A 20,284-nucleotide genomic window follows, 5' to 3' on the forward strand; every position below is an offset into this window, starting at 1 on the left:
AATTCGGTTTCCAGTCATTAAAAAGTACATATACATATAATACATCTTCGAATTCATGGAAAAACTATACTTAGACTTAAATAACGATTGTGTTGCTGCTGCAGTTTTCTGTGATCTTTCTAAAGCCTTTGACTGTGTCACTCACAAAATACTTCTTAGTAAACTGGAAAGATATGGTTTTAGAGGCACTACTCTAAAGTGATTCAGTTCATACTTGGAAGACAGATGCCAGTCTGTATCAATCAATGAGCGCTATTCTAGTAATATCTTTATTAATTGTGGCGTACCTCAAGGCTCTGTCTTGGGTCCTATCTTTTTCTTGATCTATTTTAATGACATAATTAACCTCGATATTAATGGCCAGTTTAACATGGTTCACAATATTTCTAAAACTATGCGGTTTAGCATGAACAACTTTCTATACAAAAATGTTCTACAGTAAATTTGAAATAAAAAAGGCCCTATGTATAATCCTTCTAAAATGAACGGTTTCAAAGTTATGGAGGTACAAAAAAGGCCTAATCCTTGTTGTTTATATTTAAAATTCTAAGCAATGCTATTAATTGTCCCTCGTTATTGGATAATGTGTACTTAAACACAATACATAGAACTCGACACACTCTTTTATATTCCTTTTCATAAGACTGAGTATGCTCGTAATTTTCCCTTGTCGAGAATGCTCAGATTCTGCAATGACATATTAATTGATCCATTCTGTCCAAGCATTAATATCTTCAAGAGGCAGCTTGGGAGTTTAATGATTTAAATATGTGATATTTTTCATCTTCTGTGATTTGATATACTGTGTTATTTTACAAATTTTATTGTTTAATTGTCTTTTTTTCGTTGATTTTTTGATGTTTTTTGTACATGATCTTTACTTTTACTTTTACTATTTTTTTTGTATTCTTCTGTAAATGGTTCTACCGTTGAAATAAATAAATAAATAATCCAGACATCCAAAGTAAAAGTTTTCCTCCAACACCATATGCTCCACATATTGTTCAGTAAAAAGTTACACCATATTGAGCGTCCGGTTTGGGGGGAGATGGGTGAGAAGTCGGTAAACTAGTAGTTTTTTTACGTTTTTCGGCAATATTTCTAAAACTATGCTTTAGCGTAAACAATGTTCTATACAAAAATGTTCTCATAAAATTTAAAACAAAAAAAGTCCTATACATAATTGTTATAAAATCAATGGTTCCAGAGTTACGGAGGGTGAAAAAGTGGAGGTTTTCGATACTTTTTATATTATTTGGCAATTGGTGATGATTTTGGGTGATGAGGTTGACGTTTCTTCAAGGGCTTATCACTTACCTACCATCAGCCACTGAAATAGCAAATTTTATTTACAAAACACAATCCTTTTAAAGAAAATTTCTTTCATCAGTAATAATATATTATAAATTATAAAAAGTATCGAAAACCTCCACTTTTCACCCTCCGTAACTCAGGAACCGTTGATTTTATAATTATTTATAGGACCTTTTTTGTTTTAAATTTTATGTAGAACATTTTTGTACAGAACATTGTTTACGCTAAAGCATAGTTTTAGAAATATTGACGAAAAACATAAAAAACTACTAATTTGCCGACTTTTCCCCCATCTCCCCCCAAAACCGGACGCTAAAAATGACGTAACTTTTTACTGAACAATATGTGGACCATATAGAACGATTTCTTGTTGGAGGAAAACTTTTACTTTGGATGTCTGGGTTAGGCCTTTTTTGGACAAATTATACTATACTACCTCCGTAACTTTGGAACCGTTAATTTTAGAAGGATTATGCGTCGGGCCTTTTTTATTTCAAATTTAATGTAGAACATTTTTGTATAGAGGGTTGTTCATGCTAAACCGGATAGTTTTAGAAATATTGACGAAAAACGTAAAAAACTACGAATTTACCGATTTTCCCCCTCTCTCCCCTAAACCCAACGCTCAAAATGGGGTGACTTTTTTCTGAACATTATGTGGTCCATATAGAACAATTTGGTGTTGGAGGATAACTTTCACTTTGGATGTCTGGGTTTGGGTCTAGTTATACCATACTATATTTAAAAAATTAAAATATGTAGTACTCCTCAAATGTCAGTTGTTTAACTGGGTCTGTCATCTTTATCATGTATTGCAGAGTAAAATGATACTTAGTGGGTATTAAAAAGCAGTAAAGTAAATGCTTTGGTATGCTTACAGAATCTCTATATTGTTAAAATGTAAGATCCAACAATGCATCATTTTAAAACTGCATCATAAAAAAAAAGTGATTTGTTAGAATTTCACCTCATTGGTGTAATGTTCAGTCAATAGTTTTTTGTTTTATTTTACACATTATTTTTGTCTATCCTACTAGGTTCTGAGGAAAATAAAAACCTGCTACAAAGAGTTAAGGCACTTCAGAGGCAAAACAAAACATTGATTGCTCATGTGAATAAGCTGCAGGCCTTAATTTGCAACTCTACAACATCCAAAGCTACACCATCTACATGTCTTATGGTGGTTCTTCTGTCCGCTTTGTTGGTCTCATTGCCAAACATGAAATTGTTTGAGAGCAAAAATTCTTCTCAGATGCCAAATGAGCAAGAACAGGTAGCTGTGAGAAGAACATTGCTTTCCAGCCAACAGCCAACTGAAGATAATTTGAACATGGAGGAGTTCCTGGTATTTAAAGATGAGGTATGTAGTGATTTATGAAACATTTTTAAGTGTGTGTTTAAATTAGCTTTTGATGTTAAGACAGGTAAATTCAATTTTCTTTTTATAATCTTTTTATTGGACTGATTGGTCTTTTACATTACCTTTGTTAATTTAATATATTTTAGTTAGTCAAGAGATATAGACTATAGGTAGTATAAAATAAAAAACAGACATACTCTCAATCATTTATTGTAACTTCCGACGACCGGTTTCGCTCTCTACAGTATGTAGAGCATCTTCAGGTCAACGATTACAAATCACTAAATGATTCGGCTACAAGGAGCTACTTAGTGAGTATTCATTAACATGATATCTTGCTTAAGTTATGCTAACGGGATATGGTGGAATAGACGGAGGATGTTGTAAAGGTTAACATGGAAAGGTTATGGAAATTCTTGAGGGTGGTGAGGTAATTGGTGAAAGACAACCAATAAATATGTGCCTGCTATGTTGTTTGTGAAGTAGACTAAAGTGAATGTCATATACAATTTTAATATGTGATGGTTTTAAAGATTTTTATTTATATTTATTAAAAGACTTCTATTTATTAATGTATGTGTTGGTGTAAGGCTGACAACGTTTGGATCAAAACGGGTAGATATCTAATATATATGTTGGCTCTGGATGTGCAGTTGTAACCCAATTGTTAAGGTCAATACTCCTAGATGTTATAATGAGAGGAGTAGTGGTCGCACAAAGGATGAAATAGTCGGAAAGCTTAAAAATTGTAGCTAAATGATTGTAAGCTTTCCGACTATTTTTAAGCTTTTTTAAGCTTTCCGACTATTTCATCCTTTGTTGGTTGTCTTTCACCAATTATCCCACCACCCTCAAGAATTTCCATAAACTTGTTAACCTTTACATCCTCCGTCTATTCCACCATATCCCGTTAGCATAACTTAAGCAAGATATCATGTTAATGAATACTCAGGAAGTAGCTCCTTGTAGTCAAATCATTTAGTGACTTGTAACCGTTGACCTGAAGGTGCTCGGCATAATACTGTAGAGAGCGAAACCCGTCGTCGGAAGTTACAATAAATGGTTGAGAGTACATCTGTTTTTTACTTCATTCAAAATGAACTCTCACATGCAACCCATTCAACATCAACTATAGGTAGTGTTCTGTAATGTACATGATTATCCTTGTTGTCTGGAATTATTGTTATGTTGACTTTTATATTCTGCTTGTCTTGTACTTGTACTATACATATTTTTATACCTTTTCCTTGAAACATTGTAGAATGCTTACATAATAATATGTCTTCAATATGGATCAGTTCTTCTGTCCTTCATATTGTCTATTTCTTCGTGTTTCTTAGTCTGTTCCCTGGTTGATACCAATATGTTTCTTTCTATACCTTATTTAACTGTTTCTCTTGTGATGTGACTTCTATTTGTGATAGGGTATTTGCTGTGACATTTTGAACTCGTTTCGCTTATCTAATTGTATAGTTGTATTCCAATCTGAATTTGGTTAATCTGGTTAAAGGATTGGTCATCCAAATGGATACAATAATGGCGAGTAGTCCGTCAGAATAACAAATTTCTTCTGCGGTAGGTAATGTCTCCATTTGGAAATACTTGATACTATTGCCAACAATTCTTTCTATATTGTAGGACAGCGGTTCTCAATCTGTGGTACATGTACCACTGGTGGTACATTTCATTCTTTGAGGTGGTACAGAAAACGCAAAAACATCCAAAATCAGCACCACTATTATAGTTAATTAGATTACCTAGTTAGATATGTATTTCAGTTAGGTGGTACCAAAAATAATAAAAAGTATTTGGTGGTACATGACACAAAAAGATTGAGAACCGCTGTTGTAGGATATTTAATTGAATTTATATTTTTAATATACTGGATTATAGAGTTCAGGTTATGACAAATGAGGTGTCGAATGAAAGCTGATATCCCAAGGATAGTACTAAAGATGAGAAATTTGACTTCTGACTTCAGGTTTTAGAGTTGCAACCGGAAGTACAGTTTTAAAGTCACCGAAATAGTACATATAAGGGATATATTATTCCACGTGCCTTAGCAAGATGAGAAAAAATATACACCTTTGGTTTTTATATCATTTCCGGTTAAAAATTTCTAACAGAAAGTTCCATACTATAGTCACAGAAATAGTACATGTGACATATCATTCAAATTGTATTTCTGTTTAAACAATTATGACCAAAAGCAAATATTGACTGTAATACATCCAACTCCCACAGAAATCTGGAAGCACGTTGCCGCTAGCGCCACTGTCGGCTTGAAGTGAAACTACGTTTTGAAAATGTAAAATTTGACGTAAACATTCAAATTAAATTTTATAAATTTTTGAATAATGAGCTAATTTTGCTAAATTAAATTAAAATAAAATTAGTTCAAACACAATTTTATAAATGTAAGGTTAGATTGCTCTGGTTATCACCGCACGCCACTAGATGGCGCTATATTGTTTGCTTCCTCAAATGTAATGGGAAATGTCAAGAGTTGTATGTATTACAGTCAATAGTATTTGTTAAAAGTTTAGTATACCCTATTCCACGAACATACGCCTGTTTTGGAATACTTCGACAACGAATATTTTACTGTGCAAAATAAGAAGAACGAAAGTAAATTGCAAATTACATTGTTGTTTATTGGAATAATTATTAGCGCCCTTTACTTTCGTACTTCTTATGTTGCACAGTAAAATATTCGTTGTCGAAGTAATCCAAAACAGGCGTATGTTCGTGGAATGGCCGATAAAAATGACTCAACATTAGTGAAATCGTATATCAATCGACGCAAAGTTACACAAAGAGTTCAAATATCGACTTCCAGTTGTATTTCAATCACTTTTTGTGAAAAATTAGGACTTACGAAGTCCATATACTTGTTTAAATAGCTAGGACCTCTTTTCTGATAACACAATATGTATTTCTTTTATATTGTTTTACTAAAATATGCAATATTTTCTTCTTCTCTTTCCTGTTCTTGTGACAATACAGCTTCAAGTTACACAGTTAACGCTAGCCTCTTGAAACATCTGATCAAAAATGTTGATCTAACTGATTGTTCTTCCATTGAAATAGAAATCTACAATATATAGAATGTAATTCAGAAACGTGTATCATTAGAAACATGTTTGCAAACATTTAGAATTATTAAAAAATATATAAGGTAGGGACCTTGAGACCTTGATTATTATCTACAATTAGTCAATGCGTTCTATTTTTACCTATAATTAGTTTCTTATCATTTTGTGAGTTATATAATATTAGTTCTAAAAGTGTTTAAATTATTTAAGATAACGTCCTAATTCTGAAGGTGATCAAGATTGGCATCTACTAGGATTATTCTAGAGCACATTAAATTCTTAAGACTATTTTTTAATCCAATACTATTAAGTATCTCGTTATCAGAACACGTTTCTTAATAATAAACATTTTTATCCTGTATGTTATAAATATATACTTCTTCTTAATGTGCCTAATTCTTTAAGGACATTGGCGATCATCATGGCCCATTTTAGGACTCAAGAGTTCTATTGTTGTTTTTTCACTCCACTGCTTTAAATTTTTGAACCAGGATGTGCTTTGTCTCCCCGGTTCTCTTTTTCCTTCCACTTTCCCTCGTATAACCAATCTCATCAACTCATATTTTTCATTTCTTAGTATGTGACCAAAGTAGCTCATTTTTGTTAAGTAATTCTTTTTCTTTTTTATCTTTCTTAATGTTTCCGTTTTTGTTACGTATTGTTTCCATCATATTTTCCACATTCTTCAATAACACCGCATCTCAAAGATGGCAAGTTTTTTTTAGTTGCGTCTGTAATTGTCTAGGCTTGAACTCCATATAAAAGGACAGATAATACGTAATATCTCAATAATCTAGTTCTAATTTCTATTCCCAGTTTTCCATTGCATAATAAATATACTGTTTTCATCTTATTGAAAGCGCTTCTGGCCATCTCAATGCATAGTTTTATTTCAAGGCTGCGGTCCCATTGTTCATTTAGCTCACATCCTAAATAATTGTATCTGGGTACTTTCTCTAAAGCTTTTCCTTTAACTTCTTCTTCTTCTTCTTCTTCTTCTTCTTCTTCTTCTTCTGGTAGCACTACAACCCGGGTTGGGTCTTGGCAACTCGCTTCCATCTCGAACGGTCGTCCATGATAATTGGGTCAGTGGATAGCCCCATTGTTCTTAAATCTGACCATATATTGTCTCTCCATCGCATTCGTGGGCGTCCTAAGGGCCTTCTTCCTGTGGGGGCTTCCTCCCAGATCAGTTTGACTAGGCGGTTATTAGTGAGTCTATGGACATGGCCAGCCCATCTTAGACGCTGACATTTAATTTACGTCGCTCGGTCTATACATCTGATTGACCTCAGCATTTGTTTTCATTCGGTATTGGTTGCTATTAGGGTTGTGATAAGTTCCAAAGATTCTTCTGAGGATTTTTCTCTCAAAACATCTCAAGTTTTCTTTCAATTGCTTTGATCTCACACCCATACAGGAGCACCGGTCTAATCACTGTTTTATATATTCTGATCTTTGATGCTCGTGATAAGCTCTTAGATTTAATAGTATTGTGGAGGCTATACATACATCTGTTTGCTGCCTGATTTCTCCCTTTAATCTCTTCCGTGATATCGCTATCTGCAGTGATTGTTGCTCCGAGGTATTTGAAACTCTCCACTCTTTCAAAGTTATATAGGTCTTCTTCTTCTTCAAGTGCCATCTTCGTTCCGAAGGTTGACAATTCGTTATTGCTACAGCTATACCATTCCCGTAGATTCTTTAGCCAGGAGTTTCGTCTTCTTCCTATGGACCTTTTTCCTGCTATCTTCCCCTGCATAATTATTCGAAGCAGTTCATATCTTTCGCCTCTTGTAATGTGTCCCAAATATTTCAGTTTTCGTTTCTTGATCGTAAATATGACTTCCTTTTCTTTATTCATTCTTCTCAAGACCTCGACGTTTGTGACTCTCTTCGTCCATGATATTCTCAAGATTCTGCGATACATCCACAGTTCAAATGCCTCCAATTTTTTGATATCAATCTTTTTCAGCGTCCATGACTCCATTCCGTAGAACAGCACAGAAAGTACGTAACATCTCATCAGGCGAAGTTTCATTTCAAGGCTCAAATCTCCTCCACAGAACACTCTCTTCATTTTAGTGAATATGGATCTGGCTTTTTCTATTCTTATTTTGATTTCTGCTGAGCTATCGTTGTCTTCATTTACAGAAGTGCCTAAATATTTGTATTTGCTAACTCGATCGATAATTTCATTGTGTAAATATAGATTTTGGACATTTCGTGTTGATTTCGATATTACCATAAATTTAGTTTTCTTTATGTTCAAAGATAGTCCATATTCTTCGCTGCAATCTGCTATCTTATTCACCAATGTCTGTAGCTCTTCAAGTGTTTCTGCGATCAGAACGGTGTCGTCGGCAAATCTCAGATTGTTTAATCTAACACCATTTATTTTAATACCTATGGATTGCTCAGAGAGTGTTCTATTCATTACGTCTTCGGAATAGAGATTAAACAGGGTTGGTGACAGTATACACCCTTGTCTCACACCTCGCTATACACCTATATAGGTCTATCGTAACATTTTGCCCTATTCTATTTCGTCCCTTTTGTCTGTTGATGCACATGTATTTGGTTTTCTCTTTATTTACCCTTAAACCAGTTTTCTTTGCCTTTACCTCCAATTTATTGAAAGTCTCCTTCACATTCGTGACTGTGTTTCCCACAATGTCAATGTCATCCGCGTATGTTAGTAGTAATTTTGGTCCATTTACTGTCAGTAATTCTGTTCTAATTTGTGCTGTTCTTACTACTTTTTCCAGGATTATATTAAAAAGGAGAGGTGACAGCGCATCTCCTTGCTTCAGGCCACTGCTTATTTCGAACGATTCTGAGAGTTTGTTACCTATCCGTACTCTGGATCTACAGCCATTTACGCATATCTTAACAAGCTGGATAAGTTTTTTGGAACTGAAAGTTCTGCTATTGCATTCCACATCTGATCCCTTTTAATGCTATCGTACGCTTGTCGGAAATCTACGAAGAGCTTATGTATAATTCTATTGAATTCCCATTTTGGTCCATTTACTGTCAGTAATTCTGTTCTAATTTGTGCTGTTCTTACTACTTTTTCCAGGATTATATTAAAAAGGAGAGGTGACAGCAACCTTTTTCAAGCACCTGTTTTAAAGTAAAAATCTGATCTATGGTCGATCTATTTTTTCTGAAGCCGGCTTGGTATTCCCTTATGAAATCTTCTACAAACGGTGTTATTTGATATGCCTTCATTGATGTCTTCTAGTGACTCTTTAAACATTTCTTCTGAGCATATTATTAAAAAGTAGAGGAGGTAGTACACATCCTTGTACTCCTCTTCTTTTTGGAATCTCTTTAGATTTTTGTTGGTCTACTCGAATTATGTTTCCAAACATAATATGTGTTGTATTTTGTCACAGGCTTTCTTAAAGTCAACCAGACATATTAATACGTCACAGTTGACACCTCGACACCATTATATGAGTGTTTGTATATAGACCGATCAAATAAAAATACAATGCATGTAAATCAAAATGTAATTCCGTACAGGTTGGAATAAATTTTTTATCAAAGTTTAGGTCAAAACAAAAGATATTTTCAAGAAAGTATATGATTCAAATGAGGGGATCATTGTTTAAATAATTAAAAATGGGTAATTTTTGCTCAAAATTTACTTTTTTAAGTGCTGCAGTAATTCATGTTCATATTGAGGTCTTTACAATTTTTTTCTGCAAAGCTGAAGAAACAGTCTTTTATATAAGACTTACTAAATTAAATTTCACCTTTAGTTTATTTAAATAATTGTAAATCAAAATTGAGAAACAAGTTTCCAAAAAATATTATTTGGATTATAAATAAGGACTATCAAACATTTTGTTTTACATAAAAAGTTGTGCTATCATATCAGTATAAATTGAAAAAAAATTGGTTGATAAATATTGAGTAGTTTATGAGTTATTTAATTTGTTTATAAAAAATGACCATTTTTTCAATTGCAAAAGCGCGGTTGTTGCCGATAGAGTAGAGAAATTTTAAGATCTCATTTTTTTGCTTGTATATTTTCGATAAATGTATTGACAAATTAAAATTTCAATTAACCACTCCTCAAAAATGACGTTTGACAATTGGTGTAATTTGTGTAAAATTTGTTTTTTTAATAACATCGCCGGGATTAAATATTTATAAATTATTTTTCGATATTCGTGTTTCTGTTGGTTTTTGACACATTAACAAAAGAAAAAAATTCTAGAACCATTTTTTCCGAGATAGCTTTTCCAAGTTTAAAAAATTCATATTTTGTTTATTTATAAATATTAACATTTAAAAGTGCGTAAGCACATCTATTAACCCTACTACTTAATAATGCCATTTATACACATAATAAAAATTCTAGAATATTTTGAAAAATAATGATTTTCTATTACCTTAAATGAAAACTTTTTGCCTGAAAATTGGCGGAGGAGTAGTTTGCGATATCTCCGTTAATAATAATGGGCCAATTTCAATGTTTTTTTTTTTAATTTGGGGTAGCATATAAAAATAATAACATCTGCATGACCCTTTTTGCACTAAATATTCATTAATTTGTTGTAAACAATATTTTTTTCTAAATTTTTTTCTAATATTGTAATAAATAAATATTTGGCAACAAAGATAACCACAAAACAGTATTAAAACAAATTTTTATTTTAAAAATCTATCAAAATAGTAAAATTTTTTTAAAAAACATAAAAACTTTTTTCTTTGTACAAATCATTGGCAAAATCTCACAAAGTTAATGTGAATAAAAAAAAATATATAAAAAAATGGAGGACAACCTCTATTATAAATCTATTATGTATATGAGTGAATAAAAATTAACAAATATATACACAATTTTTAGTGTACTACCTGTTATAAGGATTGTAAAATTAAATGTAAAATACAACATACATATATTTTAATATTGTACAAAGAAAAAAGTCTTTAGCAAATTGTTAATGCTAATTCAGTATTATCTTGTTAATATTTTTATAAAAAAAAATTGTGTCAATTTTATTTATCGCACGTAGAGAAAAAAAATTGAAAAAAATTGTTTATAACAAATTGACGAATATTTATTGTAAAAAGTGTCATTTAGACGTTATTATTTTTATATGCTACCCTAAACTCAAAAAAAACATTGAAATTGGTCCATTATTAACGAAGGTATTGCAAAGTACTACTGCACCACTCTTCAGGCAAAAAGTTTTCATTTAAGGTCGCTACGAAAATCATTATTTTTTAAAATACTCTAAAAATTTAACACTATGTATAAATGACATTGTTGAGTAGTAGGGTTGATAGATTACTCACGGACTTTAAAATGTTAATATTGATAAATAAACAAAATATGAATTTTTAAACTTGGAAAAGCTATCTCGGCAAAAAAATGGATCTAGAATTTTTTTTCTTTTGTAACTGTCAAAAACTATCAGGAACACGAATATCGAAAAATAATTTCAAAATTTTTAATCATGGCGATGTTTTTAAAAAAATAAATTTTAAACAAATTACACCAATTTTCAAACACCATTTTGGAGGGGTGTTTAATTGAAACTTTGATTTATCAATACATCAGTCGAAAATGCACATAAAAGCAAAATAATTGAGACTTTAAAAACTTGTATACTCCATCGGCAACAACCGCGTTTTTGTAATTGAAGAAATGGTAATTTTTTATAAACAAATTAAATATCTCATAAACTACACAAATTTTTTTTCGGTTTATACTGGTACCATAGCGCAACTTTTTCTGCAAAACATAATGTTTTATAGTGAATATTTATAATTCAAATATTTTTTTGAAAATTTGTTTTTCAATTTGGATTTACAATTATTTAAATAAATTAAAGGTCAAATTTAATTCAGTAAGTCTTATATGAAAGATTGTTTCTTCAGCTTTGCAGAAAGAAATTGTAAAAACCTTCATAAAAACATAAATTACCGCAGCAGTTAAAAAAGTAAATTTTGTGCAAAAATTGCCCATTTTTAATTATTTAAACAATGATCCCCTCATATGAATCATATACTTTCTTGAAAATATCTTTTGTTTGAACCTAAACTTTGATAAAAAAATTATTCCAACCTGTACGGAATTACATTTTGATTTTATTTTATTTTCTTGGGCTAATAGTAAATAATGCCTCTTTAGTGTCAAAGCCTTTTCCAAATCCCAGTTGGTTTCCTGGTGTGCTATCGTCTAGTTTTTTGGAGACATGTTCATGGATAACTCGCAAAACTTTTAAAACACGGTTCATCAAACTGATCGTCCTATATTCCCCACATTTCATTGCGTTGGATTTTTTGAGCATTGGGATGAACTCAGATATCGTATTATTCTAATTGGGAAATAAGCCACAATTTAACTTCAAAAATGATTTTATTGTCGTTTCGACTTCTAAGTGGAAGTCGAAACGTCAATAAAATCATTTTTTTAGTTAAATTGTGGTTTATTTCCCAATTAGAATAGTAAATTACATAAATGCCACAAAGAAATAGCTTCAGAACAAAACTCAGATATCAGCCATCCTTTCGGAATTTCCCCAGTATAGTAAATTTCGTTATAGCCCAGTCGGGATAGCATTTGACCTTGCATTAGGAGCTGCCCCAAATTTTATTTTTCTAATCTTTAGGGAGGGTCAATATTAGTATAAATTTAAAATTTCGACCGAATTCCGCCGTTGCGTTAGCCGCCATCTTGATTTTAAACGAGAATTGTTTTTGCTCAATATCTAAGCCATTTTCAATTTTTTGACAAAAAGTGTAGAAACTGAAATTGTTGAAAATACGATTTTGTATAGTTTCATTTATTATAATTTTTTTCGTGCGGTCGATATTTTCCGAGTTATGAGGGGAAAATAGTGACAGTTGTAGCATAATTATTGAATTATTGAATTATCTAGTTTATTATTAGTTTTACAACAAATATATACCTACACAAAAATGAAGAGAATTAAATTTTGTACAATTTTGATGTCGTACATTTTTTTGATTAAATCAATATTTAAGGTAGTACGTACGTGGTAAAGGTGCGAGCGTAAGACTTGATTGATTTTGTAGCAATTGTTTTTGTTCAATATCTCCGCCATTTTCAACTTTTCGACAAAAAGTGTAAGAATTGAAATTGATGCAATTACGATTTACTACAAATTTTCGAGAGAACCAGTCTACAAGGGGGGAAATGGGAAAATTCCCCCCAAAAGGGTCCAAAATTTAAAAAAAAAATGTTGAAACATCAGGATATATTAGCTGACATAAAACTTAAAATATCGACAGACAAATTCAACCAATCAAACCCGCTAGTTAATAAAATTAAGTGAACTTAATGCATATAATGTTTTTTATGTATTTTATATACTTAGTTTGGTTGATGTTTCATTGGAAGTTTCAAAAATTGTATAAAACATAATTCTCTTTATTTTTGTTTATGTACAATTATGTCGTAAAGTTAATAATAAATGAGACAATTCAATAATTATGCTTCCCCTCCGCTTCCATTATTTTCCCCCTTAACTCGGAGAATATTAATCGCATAAAAAAATTGTGCCAAAGAAATTGTAGGAAATTGCAGTTCCAACAATTTTCTTTCCCACCATTTAGGTTGAAAAGAATGGCGGAGATATTAAGCAACAACAGTTCTCATTTAAAATCAATCTGGCGGCTAATGCAACCGCGGAATTCAGTCGAGATTTTAAATTTACACTACTATTGATCTCTGCTAAAGGATAGAATTATAAAATTTGGGCCAGCTCGGACACAAAATTCAATTCAATAATTATGCTTCCCCCAACACTTTTTACTATTTTCCCATGTAACTCGGAAAATATCAACCGCATGAAAAAAATTGTTAAAAAGAAATTGTAGGAAATTTTATGTTGAACAATTTTAGTTGAAAATGGCGTAGATATTGAACAAAAACAATTGCTATAAAATCAATCCGGTCTTACGCTCGCGCCATTACTGCATACGTACTACCTTAAATATTAATTTTAGCAAAAAATGAACGAGATCTAAATTGTGTAGAATTTAATTCTCTTCATTTTTGTATAGGTACATATTTGTTGTAAAACTAATAATAAACGAGATAATTCAATAATTATGCTCCAACTCTCACTATTTTCCCCTCATAACTCGGAAAATATCGACCGCACGAAAAAAATTTTAATTAATGAAATTATAGAAAATCGCATTTTCAACAATTTCAGTTTCTACACTTTTTGTCAAAAAATTGAAAATGGCGGAGATATTGAGCAAAAACGGTTCTCGTTTAAAATCAAGATGGCGGCTAACGCAACGGTGGAATTCAGTCGAGATTTTAAATTTATACTACTATTGACCCTCCCTAAAGATCAGAAAAATAAAATTTGGGGCAGCTCCTAATGCAAGGTTAGGCCTGTTATTCGTCTAACCCGACTGGACTATTAAATAATAATTCTACTAGTATATCCATGTAGTTCTCAGTTAGTAGGTAATCTTAAAACTTCTGTTTGTATTCCATCCGGCTTTAAAATATACACTAACATATTAAATATTACATTTCACTATTCGCAGTGTGCAAGTACTTGGAGGGGATACGAGAAACGATCGTGCGCGAATAGCGGAGAAATCTTGCAACTTTCTTAAATAATTCATATTGTCAATTGAAATTTAAAGTAAATTTAACTAATTGTATTTTGCTTGCAGTACTGCATTTTAATAACTAATTTTATTTACTACATACAATTTTTTACCTTTTAATAACATAACCTCAGTCTTACTTTTTCTTCTTATAATTTTTTTGGGGTATGGCCTTGGCAATTATCCAGGGACTAATATATGTAATTGGCCGATATAATTAAAAGTGCTAAAAATGTTGCTGAGCTATGAAACCAGGTGTCGCTTTTCCGAACTTGCACGGTCCCAATAATATTTAACCCTGCAGTAGTGCGGCCGATTTTTGTCGCTGCAATAGTATGTTGGGTCTAATAGACCCCAAATTTCCAGTTTTACATTTTATGGGTTTTTAAAGTGTCATAGCGGACATATATTACATTGCGGACTTTTATTTTCTATAAGAAGGACATAAATAAAACAAATTTATACCAATAATATAAATTAAAAATAAACAAATCATCAAATAAAAATAATTTATTTTGTTACAATCAGTAGTAGTAAAATATAAAATAGAAAATGTCAATTCATATTATCATAACAAGTATTGCATAATATATTTATATGTTGTAGGCACACTCTATTTTTAAACACTTTATAAAAATATTTTGATTTCCGGTCGTTACCACGAGGACATGAATTACTTCTGCGTCTTTAAACGCATGTACATTTATTTCAAAAATTATCGACGCCACATAACTTTCGTGATGTTCATGCAATAAATTGCATATCCCTCCCAGAGAACGGCAGTTCTATTCAGTGGCGCATCCCGCATCCCCCTCTTCTTCATGCGACACTATATATACCCGAAGTTTTTTCGTTTCTGGCAACCTGACTGAATTGAAAAATGGGCCAAGTCCCATCTTAAAGTTTATCCAAGGTTGTGGGTTTTACGGCCCTCCCCATTTTTTGGCTGTTTTTCGTTCTCGTCCCCAAACTCCCAAACATTTCGAAAATCTTAGTTCGAGCTCTGCGGCTTCTAATAGTATTGATCATTGCTTTTCCAAAGAATGTCTAATTTTAAAAATCGACTCGATTTCTAAAGCTCGGAAATTCGACTCGATTTCTATTTGAAAAGGGAAATGTTTGTATGTATGTTCGATAGGAGACGGTACTGCAAGAAGAAGAAGACAGCTATAGACCCGTATGCTCGCCAATGGAGAATATAAAATATAAATTCGAGACATCAAAACTAACCCATTTAAGGTGGTGCGTTAATTTCTTGGCGTAGTGTATTATTTTATATAACTCATAAGTAATTTTTCCTTAGAAAAAATTGCGAAAACAGTTTATTGTAGGTATTAAGTTCTTATCACTTACATTGTATGTGTGTAGATTAACTTATTGTGATAAATAGCGACACCCCAATCAAAACATTCTCTTTGAGTACCAATCAAGGTGACCACTTTCAGATAATCATTATGTTGTCACGTAAATATCACTGATTTCATTTTTATATAGGTAACTATTTTTTACTTTCCAACTGACCTCTGAATATTATATAAAAATAAACAGAAAAGCTTGCAATTTATGATTATATTAAGTTGTACGCAAATTAAACAAAATACTACCTAAGCATTTCATTATCAAAAGTTTAAATGTTTTTATCAGGATATTATGTATTATCCATATTGGTTAAAATGAAGGACCATATTATTGAAGTTATTTGTTATTGTACTTGTACCCTAACATTGTTATCTTGATAAATGAAGAATAAAGTATCAAAAGAAATAATATTTTTTATGAGAATATTCTCAAAGAGAATATGAGAAGATGATAACAGATATAAGATCTTCTATAGAGGAGCAGATGGCGATAATTTTCTGCTAACCGCAAAACGTAACCAAACATTTGAGAATCTTTTAATATCTCATATTAAAAGAATATTACTGGTTATTTAATTCATAGAGATGCTGACCAATAGAAATCTACAAGAATAAAAATTACAGCGATTATTTCATTCATAGGAGATTCTGACCAATAGAAAGCTACAGAAATAAAAATTAAAGTGATTATTTTTTGATGATTTTAACTTCCAATCGTATAGTAAGATATTTGATCACGTGTTTAATTCTGTCCAATCAAATTAAAATTATACTGAGAATTATCTACTGTAGAAAATTACCGATAGAATTTTTTTAAGTATGTAGATTGTTTCTGTTTAATGGCAACCAGTTTCCTAGTTTTGTCAACTGTCATATAAGAAAATATCCATAATATACGTATTAAAAAATAATCTTACGAATATCACACGACAGTAAGAATAAATAAGAAAATAATGCTTCATTTTTACTCAAATTTGTTGTCATTGGGTAATAGCCACTCGAGCCCTGCGGGCTCTCGTGTCTATTGAGAGACAACAAATTTTCGAAAAACTGTCGCATTATTTTCAATTTATTCTCACTCTCTTGTGATATTATACCCGATAATTTTTGATAATTTCCCGTCGTCAAGTATATTACGTCAGATGCCCTTCGTTGCTACGAAAAAATACATTCAGTGACATTAATGGCAATTAACGTTTTAAATGTTATAAAAGTGATGACTTTCAACCGTCAAATATTTATAACAACTGTGTATTTAATTATACTAATTTGTACTTACATAAATAAATTACAATAAAATTTTGGTTTTGAACAGTTTTATTCATGAAATAATCGCAGCCAATTGCACTCAATCTCTAAAATTATTATCGAATTTTTGCCCTCGTGACACTTTGACATAATTTCACTCCGCTTTTGACATAATTTCACTGCCCTTCGGGTCGTGAAATTAAAACTGTCAAAGTGCCACTCGGGAAAAATTCGATAAATAATTTTAGAGCTCTTGTGCAATTACTACTGATCATTTTTGATAATTTCCCGTCGTCAATTATACAGGGTGTTTCATTGCGAAACGGAAATACTTTCATGGTGAATAGAGGTCACCGAGGCATTTCTAGGTATACTAAATTTTTTGCCCTACCGACTTTTATATCCGAGTTACAGGGTGTTTTATCGATTTTGCTCATTTCTTTCCTAAGCTTTAACTTTAAAACCAGCCTGTATATTTTTTTAATATATGGTACACATATGTCTCATTCAAAATCCAAACGATCGACATACTAATCACAAGACAAATCCAGGTCCGGATTAACAAAAAATTATAAAGTAATTGTGACCTTAAAACAACACCCTGTATATTGAAAATCTGTTTGCATATTTGAAAAGAGCACAAAAAACTAAGTCTAATGGTTTGCTTCGATTTTTCGGCCAGACAATTTGTTGACTTTAATTTTGAAATTATATTAAATTTTTTAATAATTCAACATTAAAAAGCAGGTATTATTAACTTTTAATTATAAATTATTAAAGTTATTGAATAAATACTCATTTTAAAATGAATCAATACTTATTTACCACATTGGAAAGACCCAATTATTAATCACAAGAAAAATGCAGGTCCGGATTAACAAAAAAACATAAAGTAATTGTGATCTTGAAACAACACCCCGTATATTGTCATTTTCAAAATTTGTTCGCACATTTGAAACGACCACAAAAATCCGAGTTTATCGGTTCACTTTGATTTTTTGTGCAAAAATGTATTAACTTTAATTTTGAAATTAAATATTTTCAAATTTTTAAGAACCCTGAGATTAATAAGGAGGTTTTTAAAGCAATTTTAATAATAAATCATTCAAGTTAATGAATAAATACTAACTGTAAAAATAATTAGTTATTATTTATTCCGTTAGAAGGACTCACTTACCAATCACAAGAAAAATCCAGGTCCGTATTAACAACAAAATACAAAGTAATTGTGACCTTGAAAAAAACTCCCTGTATATTGAAATTTTTAAAATGCGTTTGCACACCTGAAGAGAGCACGAAAAACTAAGTTTAATGTCATGCTTTAATTTTTTGTGCAGATAATTTAATGACATTATTTTTGAAATTACATATTTATATCGAAATTTTTATTATGGTAGGGGAGCCCAAGCGGGGATTTTTGCAGTTACTCGAGCGCGTCAGATTATCATATGGGGAGAAACCTGGTACCCTGCAGATGTACCTCTACCATATATTGGCTCTTAACACAGGGGAGTTCGTTAAGGGTGGCCCGAAAAAAAAAATCTATCCTTAAAAAAACTGGAAATTGTCAGATTAAGATAAGGTAAGTTAAGTACATCCAAAAGAGTGTATATTTAAAAAATCTGACGATTTGAGCCGGGCGTAAGGAAATGGTTGAGTCCCAAAATTTCACAAGAAAAAAGCGAATATTTCGCGAAATGAATGATAATAAAAAATATGTGCTCATTATTTTTTAAAAATCTATCGAATGATATCAAACACGGCTTCCCACGGAGAGGGGTGGGGGGTAAATTTAATATTTTAAATACGAATCCTCCGATATTTCGCGAAATGAACATCAGATCGAAAAACTGTAAAATACACTTTTTCAATATTTTTGAAAAATCTATCGAATGGTACCAAACACAACCCCCCACGGAGGTGGGGTGGGGGGTTACTTTAAAATCTTAAATAGGAGCCCTCATTTTTTATTGCAGATTTGGATTCCTTTTCGAACTTTTATTCGAAACATTTTTTCGAATTATGGATAGATGGCGTTATAATCGGAAAAAACCATTGTCGGAAATGGAAAATTAAATTAAAAAATGGCAAGCGCCCACTAAAATGGAAAACTTTACTTAACTTTTTTTGGTTTTAGGACCTACTCTTCACAACCCAATAGGTCCCCAAAGCGCTCGAGTGACTGCACATTTAGCATACTTTGCTCCCCTACCATTATGAGTTCCCAGAGTTCTTAAAAATTTCGACATAATTTCAAAATTAAATTCATCAAATTGTCTGGCCAAAAAATTAAAACGAACGATTAAACTTAGTTTTTTGTGCTCTTTTCATACCTATGTGCAAACGGATTTTGAAAATTTCAATAAACAGGGTGTTGTTTCAAGGTTACATTTACTTTATATTGTTTTGTTAATCCGGACCTGGATTTTAGTTGTGATTTGTTAGTGCGTCGTTCGAATGTCATAAATAAGTAATGATTATTTTGAAAATGGGTATTTATTTAATAACTTTAATAATTCATTGTTAAAAGTGCTTTAAAAATCTGCTTTTTAATTTCGGTGTTCTTAAAAGTATCAATATATTTAATTTCAAAATTGAAGTCATTAAATTTCCTTCACAAAAAATTAGAGCAAACCGATAAACTCAGATTTTTGTGGTCTTTTCAAATGTTCAAACAAATTTTGAAAATTTCTATATACCGGGTGTTGTTTCAAGATCACAATTACTTTATGTTTTTTTGTTAATCCGGACCTGGATTTTTCTTGTGATTAATAATTGGGTCGTTCCAAGGTGGTAAATAAGTATTGATTAATTTTAAAATGAGTATTTATTCAATAGCTTTAATAATTTATAATTAAAAGTTAATAATACCTGCTTTTAAATGTCACAGTTCTTAAAAAATTCAATATAATTTCAAAATTAAAGTCATAAAATTGTCTGGCCGAAAAATTGAAGCGAACGATTACACTTAGTTTTTTGTGCTCTTTTTAAATGTGCAAACAGATTTTCAGAATTCCAATATACAGGGTGTTGTTTTAAGGTCACAATTACTTTATAATTTTTTGTTAATCCGGACCTGGATTTTTCTTGTGATTAGTATGTCGGTCGTTTGGGTTTTGGATGAGACACATGTGTACCAAATATCAAAAAATATACAAGGTGGTTCTAAAGTTATGGCTTAGGAAAGAAATTGGCAAAATCGATAAAACACCCTGTAACTCGGTTATAAAAGTCGGTAAGGCAAAAAATGTAGTATACCTAGAACCGCCTCTGTGACCTTTATTCACAAT

At 31.4% G+C, this 20,284-nt stretch overlaps 1 protein-coding gene across 1 annotated transcript in view; it reads left to right on the plus strand.

Moving 5' to 3' along the window:
* LOC114328909 (uncharacterized) overlaps window positions 1-20,284 on the plus strand; it is a 35,614-nt gene that overhangs the window by 6,677 nt on the left and 8,653 nt on the right. Inside the window, exon 2 of the mRNA XM_028277894.2 lies at window positions 2,352-2,674. Coding sequence (XP_028133695.1) covers window positions 2,352-2,674 — 323 coding nt within the window. The remainder of the gene's footprint in view (window positions 1-2,351; window positions 2,675-20,284) is intronic.

This window comes from Diabrotica virgifera, chromosome 8 (assembly GCF_917563875.1).
Source record: "Diabrotica virgifera virgifera chromosome 8, PGI_DIABVI_V3a".
NCBI lineage: Eukaryota > Metazoa > Arthropoda > Insecta > Coleoptera > Chrysomelidae > Diabrotica > Diabrotica virgifera.